General features: G+C 46.8%; 1 protein-coding gene across 1 annotated transcript in view; it reads right to left on the bottom strand.

Annotated features, from left to right (window-relative positions):
* The window catches only part of ADCY1 (adenylate cyclase 1), a 140,860-nt gene that overhangs the window by 43,013 nt on the left and 85,491 nt on the right, over window positions 1–12,356 (bottom strand). Inside the window, exons 9-11 of the mRNA XM_046670080.1 lie at window positions 1,359–1,553; window positions 1,053–1,150; window positions 26–110 (exon numbers count right to left, since the gene is read on the bottom strand). Coding sequence (XP_046526036.1) covers window positions 26–110; window positions 1,053–1,150; window positions 1,359–1,553 — 378 coding nt within the window. The remainder of the gene's footprint in view (window positions 1–25; window positions 111–1,052; window positions 1,151–1,358; window positions 1,554–12,356) is intronic.

The following is a 12,356-nucleotide window of genomic DNA, read 5'->3' as shown; positions in this document are numbered from 1 at the left end:
CACACACACACACACACACAAGTACCTGGACCCGGGTGATGTGCAGGTACAGGACACAGGCCACCAGGAAGCAGATGGAGAACACCAGCAGGAGCAGGACAGCCAAGTTCCTGGGGACAGAAGACGTGGTCACTGTGGGCTGGGCAAGGAGAAGGCCAAGAGGTGCCTAGGAATCCACCCGCCTCGCTCCACCCACCAGGTCCCCCGGTCACCAGGAAGAAGCAGTTGTCTCTAGGGACATGCCCACGCTGCTCCTCTTCCAAGGGAGGGCCCTAGGGCTCCCCAACTTCTACCCGCACCCCCAGGATCTCTCCAGCCCTGAGAGTTCCTGAGAGGTCTCCCTCCAGCAGGAAGGACTGGGGCTGCACGGACTTGGTAGCTGGGTGCTGTCCTCCTACTGGGCTTCATCTGGAGACAGCTTTTCTAGAAAAAGCTTGAGCCCCAGTTAGGGCCATCCTGGTGATCCCCGTGTGTTCACAGTGTCGGGGGAGGGGGCGCTTCCAGGTGTTTTCTGGAAAGCCACTGGAGAATTACTGCCCTCAGGAGGTTTTACTAAGAAAGTGGTACATCCGGAAGAAAAGGGGAGATTTTCTGGGGTCTTCCTTTCCAACAAACAAAAATTGCCAAGATCTCTTTGACTTATCATGATTAAATGTTATTAAAATCACTATATTTTTCTTCTTTTCCAGAGGCCACTTTTTCTCATTTAACATTTCTGAAAATGACAGGCACCTAGAAACCAATACACATTTTATTTCTCAGAGGCTGCCAAAAAGTCATGGGTGCATGTTGTGTGGACAGAGACACTGAAAATACAGGTTGCCTTAGATTTGCATAAATTAAAAGTTAAAAACTGAGAGTGAGCAGGCCCACACTGCTTGCCAGGGCTGCTAAGCTGGTCACTCGAGTTAATGGAGAACCGGTGTGTGGCCACGTCGTTCCCAAGGGTCCAGCGTGATGGGAGAGTAAGCTAAGGAGCCGAACCTGAACATTCACAAGAGAACCCCCGGTGACATTGTCCTCTGACTGACGGGCACGGGGACAACACTTACTGCGGGATGATCAGAAGGTAGACGAGGCTGAATAAGGCGGCCAGGGCGAGGGCGAGCACGACGGCGCTGGTGAAGTACTCGTCCTGGAGCTGGTGGTACTAGGAGACACAGAAACCCACCTGGCAACGGCCGCGGATGCCAGGAGACAAGCAGAGTCTTCCCAAGGGCCCAGGGACACCAAGAACCATTGCGGCATCGAGAAGGACGTCGCTGTACCCACGGAGAGCAGAAGAAGGGCTGTGCGTGTGCGGCCGCGTCCAAGGAGGCCCCCCAGGCTGCCGGCCACTCCTGAGCCTGGTCACCTACCTTTCGCTCTCGCTCAGCCTGCTTGTACTTCAGGGTGAAGAAGTTCAGGTCTGCCATCTCCAGTTCTGGCTGGCGGGCTTCTAGGAGGCGGCTGATGTACCTATTGACGCGCGTGCCCGGGGTGGTGTACACAACGTTCGCAGAGAAAGACGAGCGGTTTCTGAGTTTTTCCGAGGCTGTTCTCAAAGCCCTCCGCTGCAGCATCACGGAAAGAAAGGTATCGTCAAATTCTCCACTTACTGAATAAAAGAACTCTTATGCTCCCTCCGGCCTGCATCCCCACCCACTGCAGAGCCTGGGGCCGGGTTTGGGGTCTGAGATGCAGTCAGGGCTCTACCACCTGCTGGCGGTGAGATCCCAGGAGAGTTATCTTATCACTGGCATTGGGGTTCCCCTGTCTGTAAATAGGGGTTGCATGGCACTTATGTGGCAGCACTGTGTGGAGGGTCCAGGACCCCACACTACACAGTCGGGGACAGTGCCGAGCACAAAGCAATGCAACAAAAAGCTGTTTCTTTGAAAACATCAACAAAATCAACAAATCTCCAAGAAGCATGACAAAGAAAAAGGGAGAAAAGACACTAACGAATTCAGGAACGAAATTTTACTACAGACCACCCAGACATCAACAAGGAAACACTGTGAACAACTCCACACACATAAGTTTGACAACTTAGATCAATGAACTATTCCTCCACACACACAAACTACTACAATTCACCCAACACGAAAGATAATTTGAATAGGCCTATAATTCCTAAAGAAATTGAGTTCATAATTTAAAAATTCCTGAAAGTATAATCTCCATTCCCAGATGGTTTCACTTGAGAATTCTATAAAATGTTTAGAGAATTAACACCCACTCTACTGGAATTCAACAATACATTAAAGGGACCATATATTATGATCAAGCAAGATATGTTCCAGCAACGTAAGAACGGTTCAACATCTGCAAATTGATGAACGTGATACACATTAACATAATGAAGGACAAAAATCATATGATCTTCTCAACAGATGCAGAAAAAGCAGTTGACAAAATTCAGCATCCGTTTACGATAAAAATTCTCAACAAAATGGATACGGAGGGAACACATCTCACCACAATGAAGGCCATATATGACAAGCCCACAGCTAACATCATAATCAATGGTGAAAAGCTGAAAGCTTTTCCTCTAAGATCAGGAACAAGACAAAGATGTCCACTCTCCCGACTCCTATTCGACAGTGTTGAAGTCTTACTCAGAACAATAAGGCGAGAAAAAGAAATAAAAGTCATCCAAATGGGAAAGGAAGAAGTAAAACTGTCTTTATTTGCAGATGACATGATATTATATAGAGAAAACCCTAAAGACTTCACCAAAAAACTGTTAGAACTAACAAACAAATTCAATAAAGTAGCAAGACACAAAATAAATATGCAAAGATCTGTTGCATTTCTACACACTAATAACAAACTATCAAAAAGATAAAATTTTTAAAAAATCTCATTTACAATTGGATCAAAAAGAATAAAATAAATAGGAATAAACTTAATCAAGGAGGTGAAAGACCTATATACACTGAAAACTACAAGACATTAATAAAAGAAATTGAAGATGACACAAAAAATGGAAAGACATTCTATGCTCATGGATTGGAAGAATTAATATTGTTAAAATGTCCATACTACCCAAAGCAACCTACAGATTCAATGCAATCCCTATCAAAATTCCAATGACACTTTTCACAGAAATAGAGCATGCAATCCTAAAATTGGTATGGAAACACAAAAGACCCCGAATAGCCAAAGCAGTCTTGAGAAAGAACAAACCTGGAGGTATGATGCTCCTTGATGCCAAACTATATTACAAAGCTATAGTTATCAAAACAGTATGGCATTGGCATAAAAACAGGCACAGATCAATGGAACAGAATGGAAAGCCCAGAAATAAACCACACAAACATGGTCAACTAATTTACGACAAAAGAGCCAAGAATATACAATGGGGAAAGAACAGTGTCTTCAATAAATGGTGTTGGGAAAACTGGACAGTCACATGCAAAAGAATGAAACTGGACCGCCATCTTACACCATACATAAAAATCAACTCAAAATGGATTAAAGACTGGAATGAAAGACCTGAAACTATAAAACTCCCAGAAGAAAACATACATGGTAAGCTCCTTGGCATCAGTCTTGGCAACGATTTTTTGGATTTGACACCAAAAACAAAGGCAACAAAAGCAATCAACAAGTGAGACCACACCAAACTAAAAAGCTTCTGCAGAGCAAAGGAAACAATCAACAGAACGAAAAGGCAATCTACAGAATGGGAGAAAATATTTGCAAGTCAAGTATCTGATAAGAGGTTAATAAACAAAATATATAAAGAACTCATACAACTCAATAGCAAAAAACAAACAGCCTGATTAAAAAATGGGCAGAGAGGCTGAATAGAGACTTCTCCAAAAAAGACATCCGGATGGCCAATAGGTGCACTAAAAGATGCTCAACATCACTAACCATCAGGGAAATGCAAATCAAAACCACAATGAGCTATCACCTCACACCTGTTAGGATGGTTATTATCAAAAAGACAAGAAATAACAAGTGATGGCAAGGATGTGGAGAGAAGGGAACCCTTGTGCACTGTTGCTGAGATGTAAATTGGTGCAGCCACTATGGAAAACAGTACGGAGGTTTCTCAAAAAATTAAAAATAGAAATACCATATGATCCAGCAATCCCACTTCTGAGTATTTATTTGAAGAAAATGAAAATAATAACTCCAAAGACATACGCACTCCCATGTTCATTACAGAATTATTTACAATAGGCCAAGCTATGGAAACAACTTAAATGTCCATTGATGGAAGAACGGATAAGGAGAATGTGGGACATATATATATACAGTGGAATATTATTCAGCCATAAAATAGAACGAAATATTGCCATTTGTGACCACACGAATGGACCTCAAAGGCATTATGCTAAGTGAAATAAGTCAGAGGGAGAAAAACAAATACTGTATGGTCTCACTTATATGTAGAATTTAAAAAACAAAAACACAAAATAACCAAGCTTATAGATACAGAGAACAGATTGAAGCTTACCAGAGGCAGGGGTGGGGTTTGGGTAAAACGAGCGAAGGGAGTCAAAAGGGACAAACTTACAGTTACAAAACAAATAAGTCCTGGGGATGTAACGAACAGCACGGTGACTATAGTTAACAATACTGTATTGCATATTTGAAAGTTGCTACAAGAGTAGATCTTAAAAGTCCCCATCACAAGAAAAAAAATTTTTTTGTAACTATGTATGGTAACAGATGTTAACTAGACTTATTGTGGTGATCATTTTGCAATGTATACAAATATCAAATCATTATGTTATACACTTAAAAATAATATAATATTACACGTCAATTATACTTCAATTAAAAAACATTTGGCAACAAGGGAAATTCTTCTGATATATTGTTAAAAGCTGCATTTAGATTATGATTACAAATGATTAAGAAATTAAAATAGTTACATTTTGGGGGGGGGGGGCTAAAATAAATAAATATGTAAAAATTCCTGAACGTGTAATCTCCATGCCCAGATAATTTCACTTGAGAATTCTACCAAACGTTTAAAGAATTAACACCAATTCTACACAATCTCTTCCAGAAAACAAAAGAGGAGGAAAAACTTCCCAATTCACTTTATAAAGTCAATATTGTCCTGATACCAAAACCTTACAAAGACACTACAAAAAAAGAAAAACTATAGGCCATACCCCTCATGAATATCAATGCAAATATCCTCAACAAAATATTAGCAATTAGAATTCAGCAATACATAAGCAGAATTACACACCATGACCATCTCCAGAGGTAAAGCCTGTTTAAGTATTTGAACATCAACACAATCCACCATTTTAATAGGTTAAAGAAGAAAAATCCCATGATCATATCAATGATAGAGAAAAATCATTTGTGAAAATTCTAATACCCGTCTGTGATAAAATTATCAGAAAACTAAGACTGGAGGGGAACTTCCCCAATTGATAAAAACACCTGCAGAACACCTACAGCTAACATCACACTCGATGGCAGAGACTGAATGCTTTCCCCTGCCATCTGCAGTAACACCAGGAGGTCTGCTCTCACCCTCCCTCTCACACAGGGCTAGAAACCCCAGCCAATGAAATATGGCAAGAAAAGGACATAGAAGGCAAACGGATTGGAAAGAAAGAAAGAAAGAAAACTGTCCCTATTGACAAATGACATAATGTTCTACGTAGAAAACCCCAAGAAACACACCAAGAACAACAAAAAACACCAAAAAACCTTCTAGAACAAATAAGTGAATCCCACAAGGTCACAGATGCAAGATAAACAAGAAAAGAAAAACAATGGCATTTCTTTATGCTAGCAACGAGCACATGAAGCGCGAAATTAAAATATAATACCATTTACCATCACTGGGAAAATGAAATACTAGGTGTAAATCTAACAACACATGTACAGAACTTGTCTGCTGAAAACTATACAATGCTAATGAAAGAAATCGAAGACCTCAGTCAGTGGAGAGACAGCACGGTCCTGCATTAGAAGAACCAAGACAGTAAAGATGTCGCCCCTCCCACGTTGAGATACACAGGTTTAATGTAATTCCTGTCAAGCCTTAGCAGGATTTTTCTTGTAGATAGACAAGCTTATTTTAAATATTAAATGGAAAGGCAAGGGGACTAGAATAGCTCATTTTTCTTAAAAAGAATAAGGTGAGAGGCATCACTCTACCCAACTTTAAGATTTATTACATAACTACATCAATCAAGACAATGTGGCATTGGCAGAGGGACAGACACACGCATCCCTGGAACAGAATCGAGAGCCCAGAAATAGCCTCACACAGAGAGGGCCACAGGATTTTTGACATAAGTGCAAAAGCCATTCAATGCAAGAAGGAGAGCTTTTCAACAAACGGTGCTGCAGCAAATGGGTATCTACAGGCCAAAAAATGAGCCTTGATCTAAACCTCACAGTTTATAGAAAAATTAACTCAAAATAGGTCATAGATTTAACTACAAAACATGAAAGTATAAAACTCTTAGAAGAACACATGTAAAAATCTTTGGGACTTGGGCTATGTAAAAAGCTCTGAGACATGACACCAAAACTACAATTCATAAAAGGAAAAAATCTCACTAAATTGGATGTCTTCAAAATTAAAAACAGCTGCTCTGTGAAAGACCCTGCTAAGAGGATGGAAGACACACTAGGGACTGGGAGAAAATATTTGCAAACCATATATCTGACAAAAGAATCATATCTAGAATTTGATATGAGAAAGAAATCAAGTAATCCGATTAGAAAGCAGACAAAAGACACAAGAGACATTTCACCAAAGAGGAAGAGAAAATATGGCTGGAAAATAAACACTTGAAAAGATCTTCCACATCATCAGCCATTGGGAAAATGCAAAATAAAATCCCAAGATATCACCACACACTTATTAAAACAGCTAAACTCTAATACAAAAACAATAGTGACAGCACCAAGTGCTGGCGAGGAGGCAGAGATACTGGATCACCGGTACATTGCTGAGGGATGTGAAAGGGGGCAGCCCGTCTGAAAAGCAGTTTGGCAGTTTCTTAAAAGAAACATGACCCAATTAATGGCACACATAGGCATCTATCCAAGAAAATGAGCATTTATGTCCACACAGAAATCTGGACATGAATGTTTACAGCAGCTTTCTTTGTAATAGTCAAAACTGGAAACAACCAAAATGCCCTTTAGCAGGTGAGTGGTTCAACACATGGTGGTCCGCCCCCACCACGGAACACCAGCCGGCCACGAAAGGGAAGGGGCTATCGACACAGCGGGAACCTGGGCGGATCTCAAGGGCACAGTGCTGAGTGAGGAAAAGGTCAGGGTCCTAAGGTCACCTCCGAATGATTCCACTTATACCACATTCTCAAGTGACACAGTTATGGGGATGGAGAACAGACCAGTGCGAGCCAAGGGCCTAGGACGGTTGTGGGGACGGAGGCACTGTGACCATGAAGGGGAGAGACTTTGGTGGTGGCGGAAATGTTCTGACTCCGGACGCGCTGGTGGTCCCCCAAATCTCCCATGTGACGAAATGCCAGAACTGCACTCAGACCACGCACCAGAGTCCACTTCCTAGTTTGGCTATCGTACCATAGTTACAGAAGATGAAGCAGGGTGCGGGGACCACAACCTCTCTGCACAGGCTGCGGGACTGCACAGCATACCTGTGTGCAGCGGGCACTACGTCAGTTCCACCTCCAGAAAGCAGTAAAGATATTAAATAAGTAAATGAGTGAAACCTAAGTCACCCGCAATCTCGGCTTGGAAATAAACCATTCATATTTTGCAGCACATCCCTCCAGACTTTCTCCCAAGGGAACGCCAGCCTATGAATGTGCATCCTTCCAGCGCCCAGGCACTCCTGCCTCCCTCCTCGGGGCCTGAAAACACACGCAGGGAGCAGAGCGGGAGCTGTGAACCTGCCTCGAGTTAATGTGCTAGTGTCCTGGGCTCCTGAGAGTTCTTTCTCCCTCTGGGACCTCACACGTTTGTAAAAGTTAAAACAAAAACCGCCCTTGACTTCGTGTCTGTGAGACTGAGAGTGGCTCTCCTGCTGGGAGGGTCCAGCCTGAGGCAAAGGACACAAGTGCCATCATCACCGCATCGCAGGGCCTTCTTATTTTGTGGGGAGCAGCTGTCTGTCTGCCAGCTCAGGGTCTGCAGAGGCAAACACTGGGCAGCACCAAGTTCTGGGAACCGACGTCACCCTGGCACCCAGGTGGCTGGACAGTGGGGCAGGGAGATGCGCAGGCTCATAAAGTCCTTGGGGACGCCCGGATGCCGAGTGCCCTGTCTCTGTTCTGCAGCATGTGCCGCGCCCACCTCCCTCCCTAGGGACACTTTCTGATTATTAAACTGCAGCTCCCGCAACGGGACAGAATGTTATCCACGGCCACTTCTTGGCGGTGGGACTACAGATGTTTTTCCCTCTTTTATGCTGTTCTCTACTTTCTCACGACAAACATGTATTTCTTTGAAAAATGAATGAAAATCAAGATTAAGAAAACTTGTTGCCACAACCAGAAGGACCTACAACTAAAATATACAACTATGTACTGGGGGGCGTTGGAGAGAAGAAGGGAAAAGAAAGTTGGCAACAGATGTTAGCTCAGGTGCCAATCTTTAACAAAAAAAGGAAAAGAAAGAAAACCTGTCATTCATTTTGACGTGGAATTTGGTTCTCTGAGCGTCTTTCTGGCCCTGACAGAGGGAAGGATAGCAGGTTAAGTGCAGGGACCCAAGAATCAGGGGCTGCACAACCTTGAGTGAGCTGCTTAACCTCTCTGTGCTCCGATTTCCTGGTGTGTGAAATGGAACAATAGTGGCCACCCTATGGAGCTCCTGTGAGGGTCTCGACCATTCATGCTTGGAAACAGCAGGAAGGCCACCTGGCCGGAGTGAGTCCTGGCACCGGCCCTCACCGTCCTCAGGGGCAACAGCAGGAAGGCTCCCCCACGACCGCCATGGAGTCATCACGAGCACAAAAGGCCGAGGATGGCTCAGGAGCAGCTCTCCAGCCTCCAGAGCCCCGTCCAGCGCAGAGTCCCGGGCAAGGCTGACAAGCCGGGAACATCAGGCTCCTGGCAGGAAGACAACCAGACTGCAGAGCAGGTCCTGGGAGAAGGGCCGCACACTCGGCTCCATCGGCTGGAGAGACGGACGACCCCTGGTCGAGGTGGGGAGGGGGGCAGGGCGCTAGGCAGGCCGGGCAGTGCCTGGGGGCCGCAGTCTCGCTTCTCTCCCCCGCACTCTGGGGGCTCAGGCCACCAGGATGTTCCCATCCCCTCCTCTCTCTGGGCCATTCTGAGCCTGAGTCCTCCAGGGCCGGATCCAGACCCAGGGAACCAGCGGGGCATGCACACAGCAGGCCCCCCGGGCTGCTGAGTCAGAGGGGCCAGCGCTCTGCAGTGGCCGGCCCTCCGTGCCCCCTGATGCAGGCCCGAGTTTGAGAAGCACTGAGTTACTACTTGCCTGCTCCTAACAAACTGGGTAGGTCTCATCTATGAAAGCCGATTAGGGGTTGAATCATACCTGTCGGTGAGGGGGCCACAGGGCCTTGATCCACGTCAGGACACTTCCATGCCCCAACGGAGGACAGGGTCTCAAACACAAGTGTGTAGAAGTCTCCCCCACACTCATGCTCCCTTGGTCACAGACCCTGTTTTCTTGATCTGTAAAGGCAGTAGTCTCAGCCAATACACTGCCTTTCTCTCCATCCTCTAGCAGCCAGGTATGGCCATGTTCCTGAGTTCTGGCCAGTGAGCTATACACAGAAGGATTGTTTGGGAATGCTCAGGAGGATTCCCATGGGAGGGAGGCATGCTTCTGCCTGCCTTGCCTCCTTCTGCTGGCTGGAATGTGGACACAATAACTGGAGCCCCAGCATTTATCTTACACCATGAGGCAAAACACTAGGCAAGCCAGAATGGTGAAATAGACAGGGTCTGGTCAAGGTGCTTGTGAAGCCACCACGCTAGCCATGAGCTGCTCTCTGGATTTACTTTATCTTTTGTTCAAGCCACCATGATTAGGATTTTTCTTCACATGCCATGAAACCCACTCTTGACTAGGAGGTCCCCAGAGAAGAGCATTTCTGAAGTGGTGTTCTTGGATGCCATGGCTGGTCGGTTCCTCCAATCCCAACCTGCCTCCCAGCTGCCACGGGACGTGGCTGTTAAAGACGAACTGGGGGACAGGAAAGATGGGGCATTCCCACAGCATGGAGTTGAGGCCTCGGCCTGAGATGGACTGGGTGGGAGTGCCCTCCCTAGGGCTGGGCTTGGCCCCTCACTCCCTGAAGCAGACAAGCAGCAGAGAGCAGTAAAAACATCGCCAAATCTGCAAAGCACAGAGCAGGTCTCGGATCACCTTTCCTGCCTGACACCCCAGGAATGCCATGTTCTGAGAAGTGGCCTCTGCCTAGTATCGGTCCCTCTGGGGGCAACTGGCCTTCAGGTCACCTCCCCCTCCCTGCATGCTCTCCACGGGCCTGCTTGGCAGCCCTGCCATCGACCCTCACATGCTGAAGGGACAGCCCAGGGCCCCCGAGGCCCCGACTTGAGGGCATCACTTCACAGATGCCTGTCTAGGAATGAATCACCCTAAGAACTGGCGGCTTTCCTCCACTCCTTCCCACAGAGGAGCTGCTGTCTGCTCCTTTCCCACAGGGTTTCTCCACCCGGAAGGGGAGCAGCAGGCCTGGGCCGGCCAGGGGCTGGGGCAGGGGCCAGGCTCAGCCTCCCGAGGGGGCGTCCTTGTCAGGCTGGGTGCCCGGGGCCTCAGCGAAGCTGCTGCCAAGAGTTCCCTCCTTTCTCTTCTCTGCAGGAGGACATATCGAGATGGCACCGTTCCACCGTCAGTGACGGGCCCCAGGGTCAGAGCCCTGCAGGCCGGGCGTTCCCTCTGCGGGAAGGAGTTTAATAAGAGCCAAACTCCCAACAGACAGATGACTGCTCAGATTTCCATCTGCCTGGGGCTTTTTGCTCTTTTGAATTTTACCAGGAATTTGTCCATTTTGTCTAAACTGTGAAGCGTTTTGTAAAGCTGCCATCTTACCTTTCACTACTAATGTCTTAGGATCTACATGATGCCCTGTTGCTCCCCAGGGACAGTGGTAATTTGGGTGCACTGGCTGAATCGTCAAGGCTCACAGTTCCGGGTTTAATCCCCTTCGAGGACACAGCTTTCGGGGTTAAGGGTCAGCCTAAGGGCTGAGGCCAAGACGGATCAGGAGAGGAGCTCTGGAGCTGGGCCACCAGGTGGCTCAGTAAGAACAGTCCAGGGAAGAAACCCCACGCTCTCCCAGAGACTTCCTGCCACCACCAAGGCCTTCCTGACGCCCAAGAAATGAAGACGCCAGGCGCAGGCACAGCCCAGCGGGTCTCTGCTCTGCCTGGCAGCCTTCCCCGGGGCCAGTGCAGGTGGCCCCCAGGGGAGCAGACCCTGCCTGAGTCTCCCTCAGGTCAGTGGGTGTCTGCCCAAGCTGGGGATGCCCAGGAGGTTAAGTAGCCGATGGCAACTGTGCCCTGGTCTGATGTCTCGGGCGGATGGACAGGGGTCCACCTCAGTCAGCCTGACCCCTCAGGGTACACAGTTTCCTCCTGCAACTAAAAGCCACAAAGAAACGGCGCATGCATGGCCCTGGTGACAGAGAGGGGGCATCACTGTCCCCTGCAGTGAGTGCAGACGGGTACCTAATGATAAACCTGGGGATCCCAATTCAGGGGGGCTAGAAAGCAAGTGAAACACCAGAGGGTCCTGTAATCTCACTCACCACGAAAAAGAGGAGAAGCCGCCAGACGGCCCACCTCCACAGACGCCTGTGCTTCCTGACGTTCGATACCACCTCTCGTTAGAAAAGGGCCCGCGCTCACTCACATGGGCCACTTTCTTGAAATAATGACCATCTGTTATCACTTGTAACCCAAAGCATCACAACTAGTGATAAAACTCTATTCGTCTTAACTGATTAAAGCCAGAATGAAGAAGAATGTCACTCACCACCATCATTTCATAAAGGATAGAAAAGAGGAGCCAAAATTATCACTATTTGAAACAGATATTCTGTGTATCAAGGAAACCCAAGGGAGTTAAGTAAACAGTTATTAGGGTCAGCTTCAATGAGCGTGGACTAAACACAAGCTGAAATTTTATCTTCATTAAACTCAGACAGAAATGGTGGAAATTATATTTTTAAAAGATTCCCAGCCATGTTTAAAACAAAAAGCTGGAAGATGGGGCAGGAGCAGCCCTCAGTGGATGAAACAAGAGGGCCGTTCCTGTGGCACGATCGCAACACCCCGTGTGCTAAGTGGGCAGCCAGGCAGGAGGCAGGTGCCCATGGACGCTGTCGCAGGAGTGAGCCTGCCAAACACCGAGCCAAAACAATTTGGCAATAGCTATCAAAAATTAAA

Source organism: Equus quagga, chromosome 8 (genome assembly GCF_021613505.1).
Source record: "Equus quagga isolate Etosha38 chromosome 8, UCLA_HA_Equagga_1.0, whole genome shotgun sequence".
Lineage (NCBI taxonomy): Eukaryota > Metazoa > Chordata > Mammalia > Perissodactyla > Equidae > Equus > Equus quagga.
The sequence above is the reverse complement of the archived record's forward strand: the minus strand, read 5'-3'. Positions and strand labels throughout refer to the sequence as shown.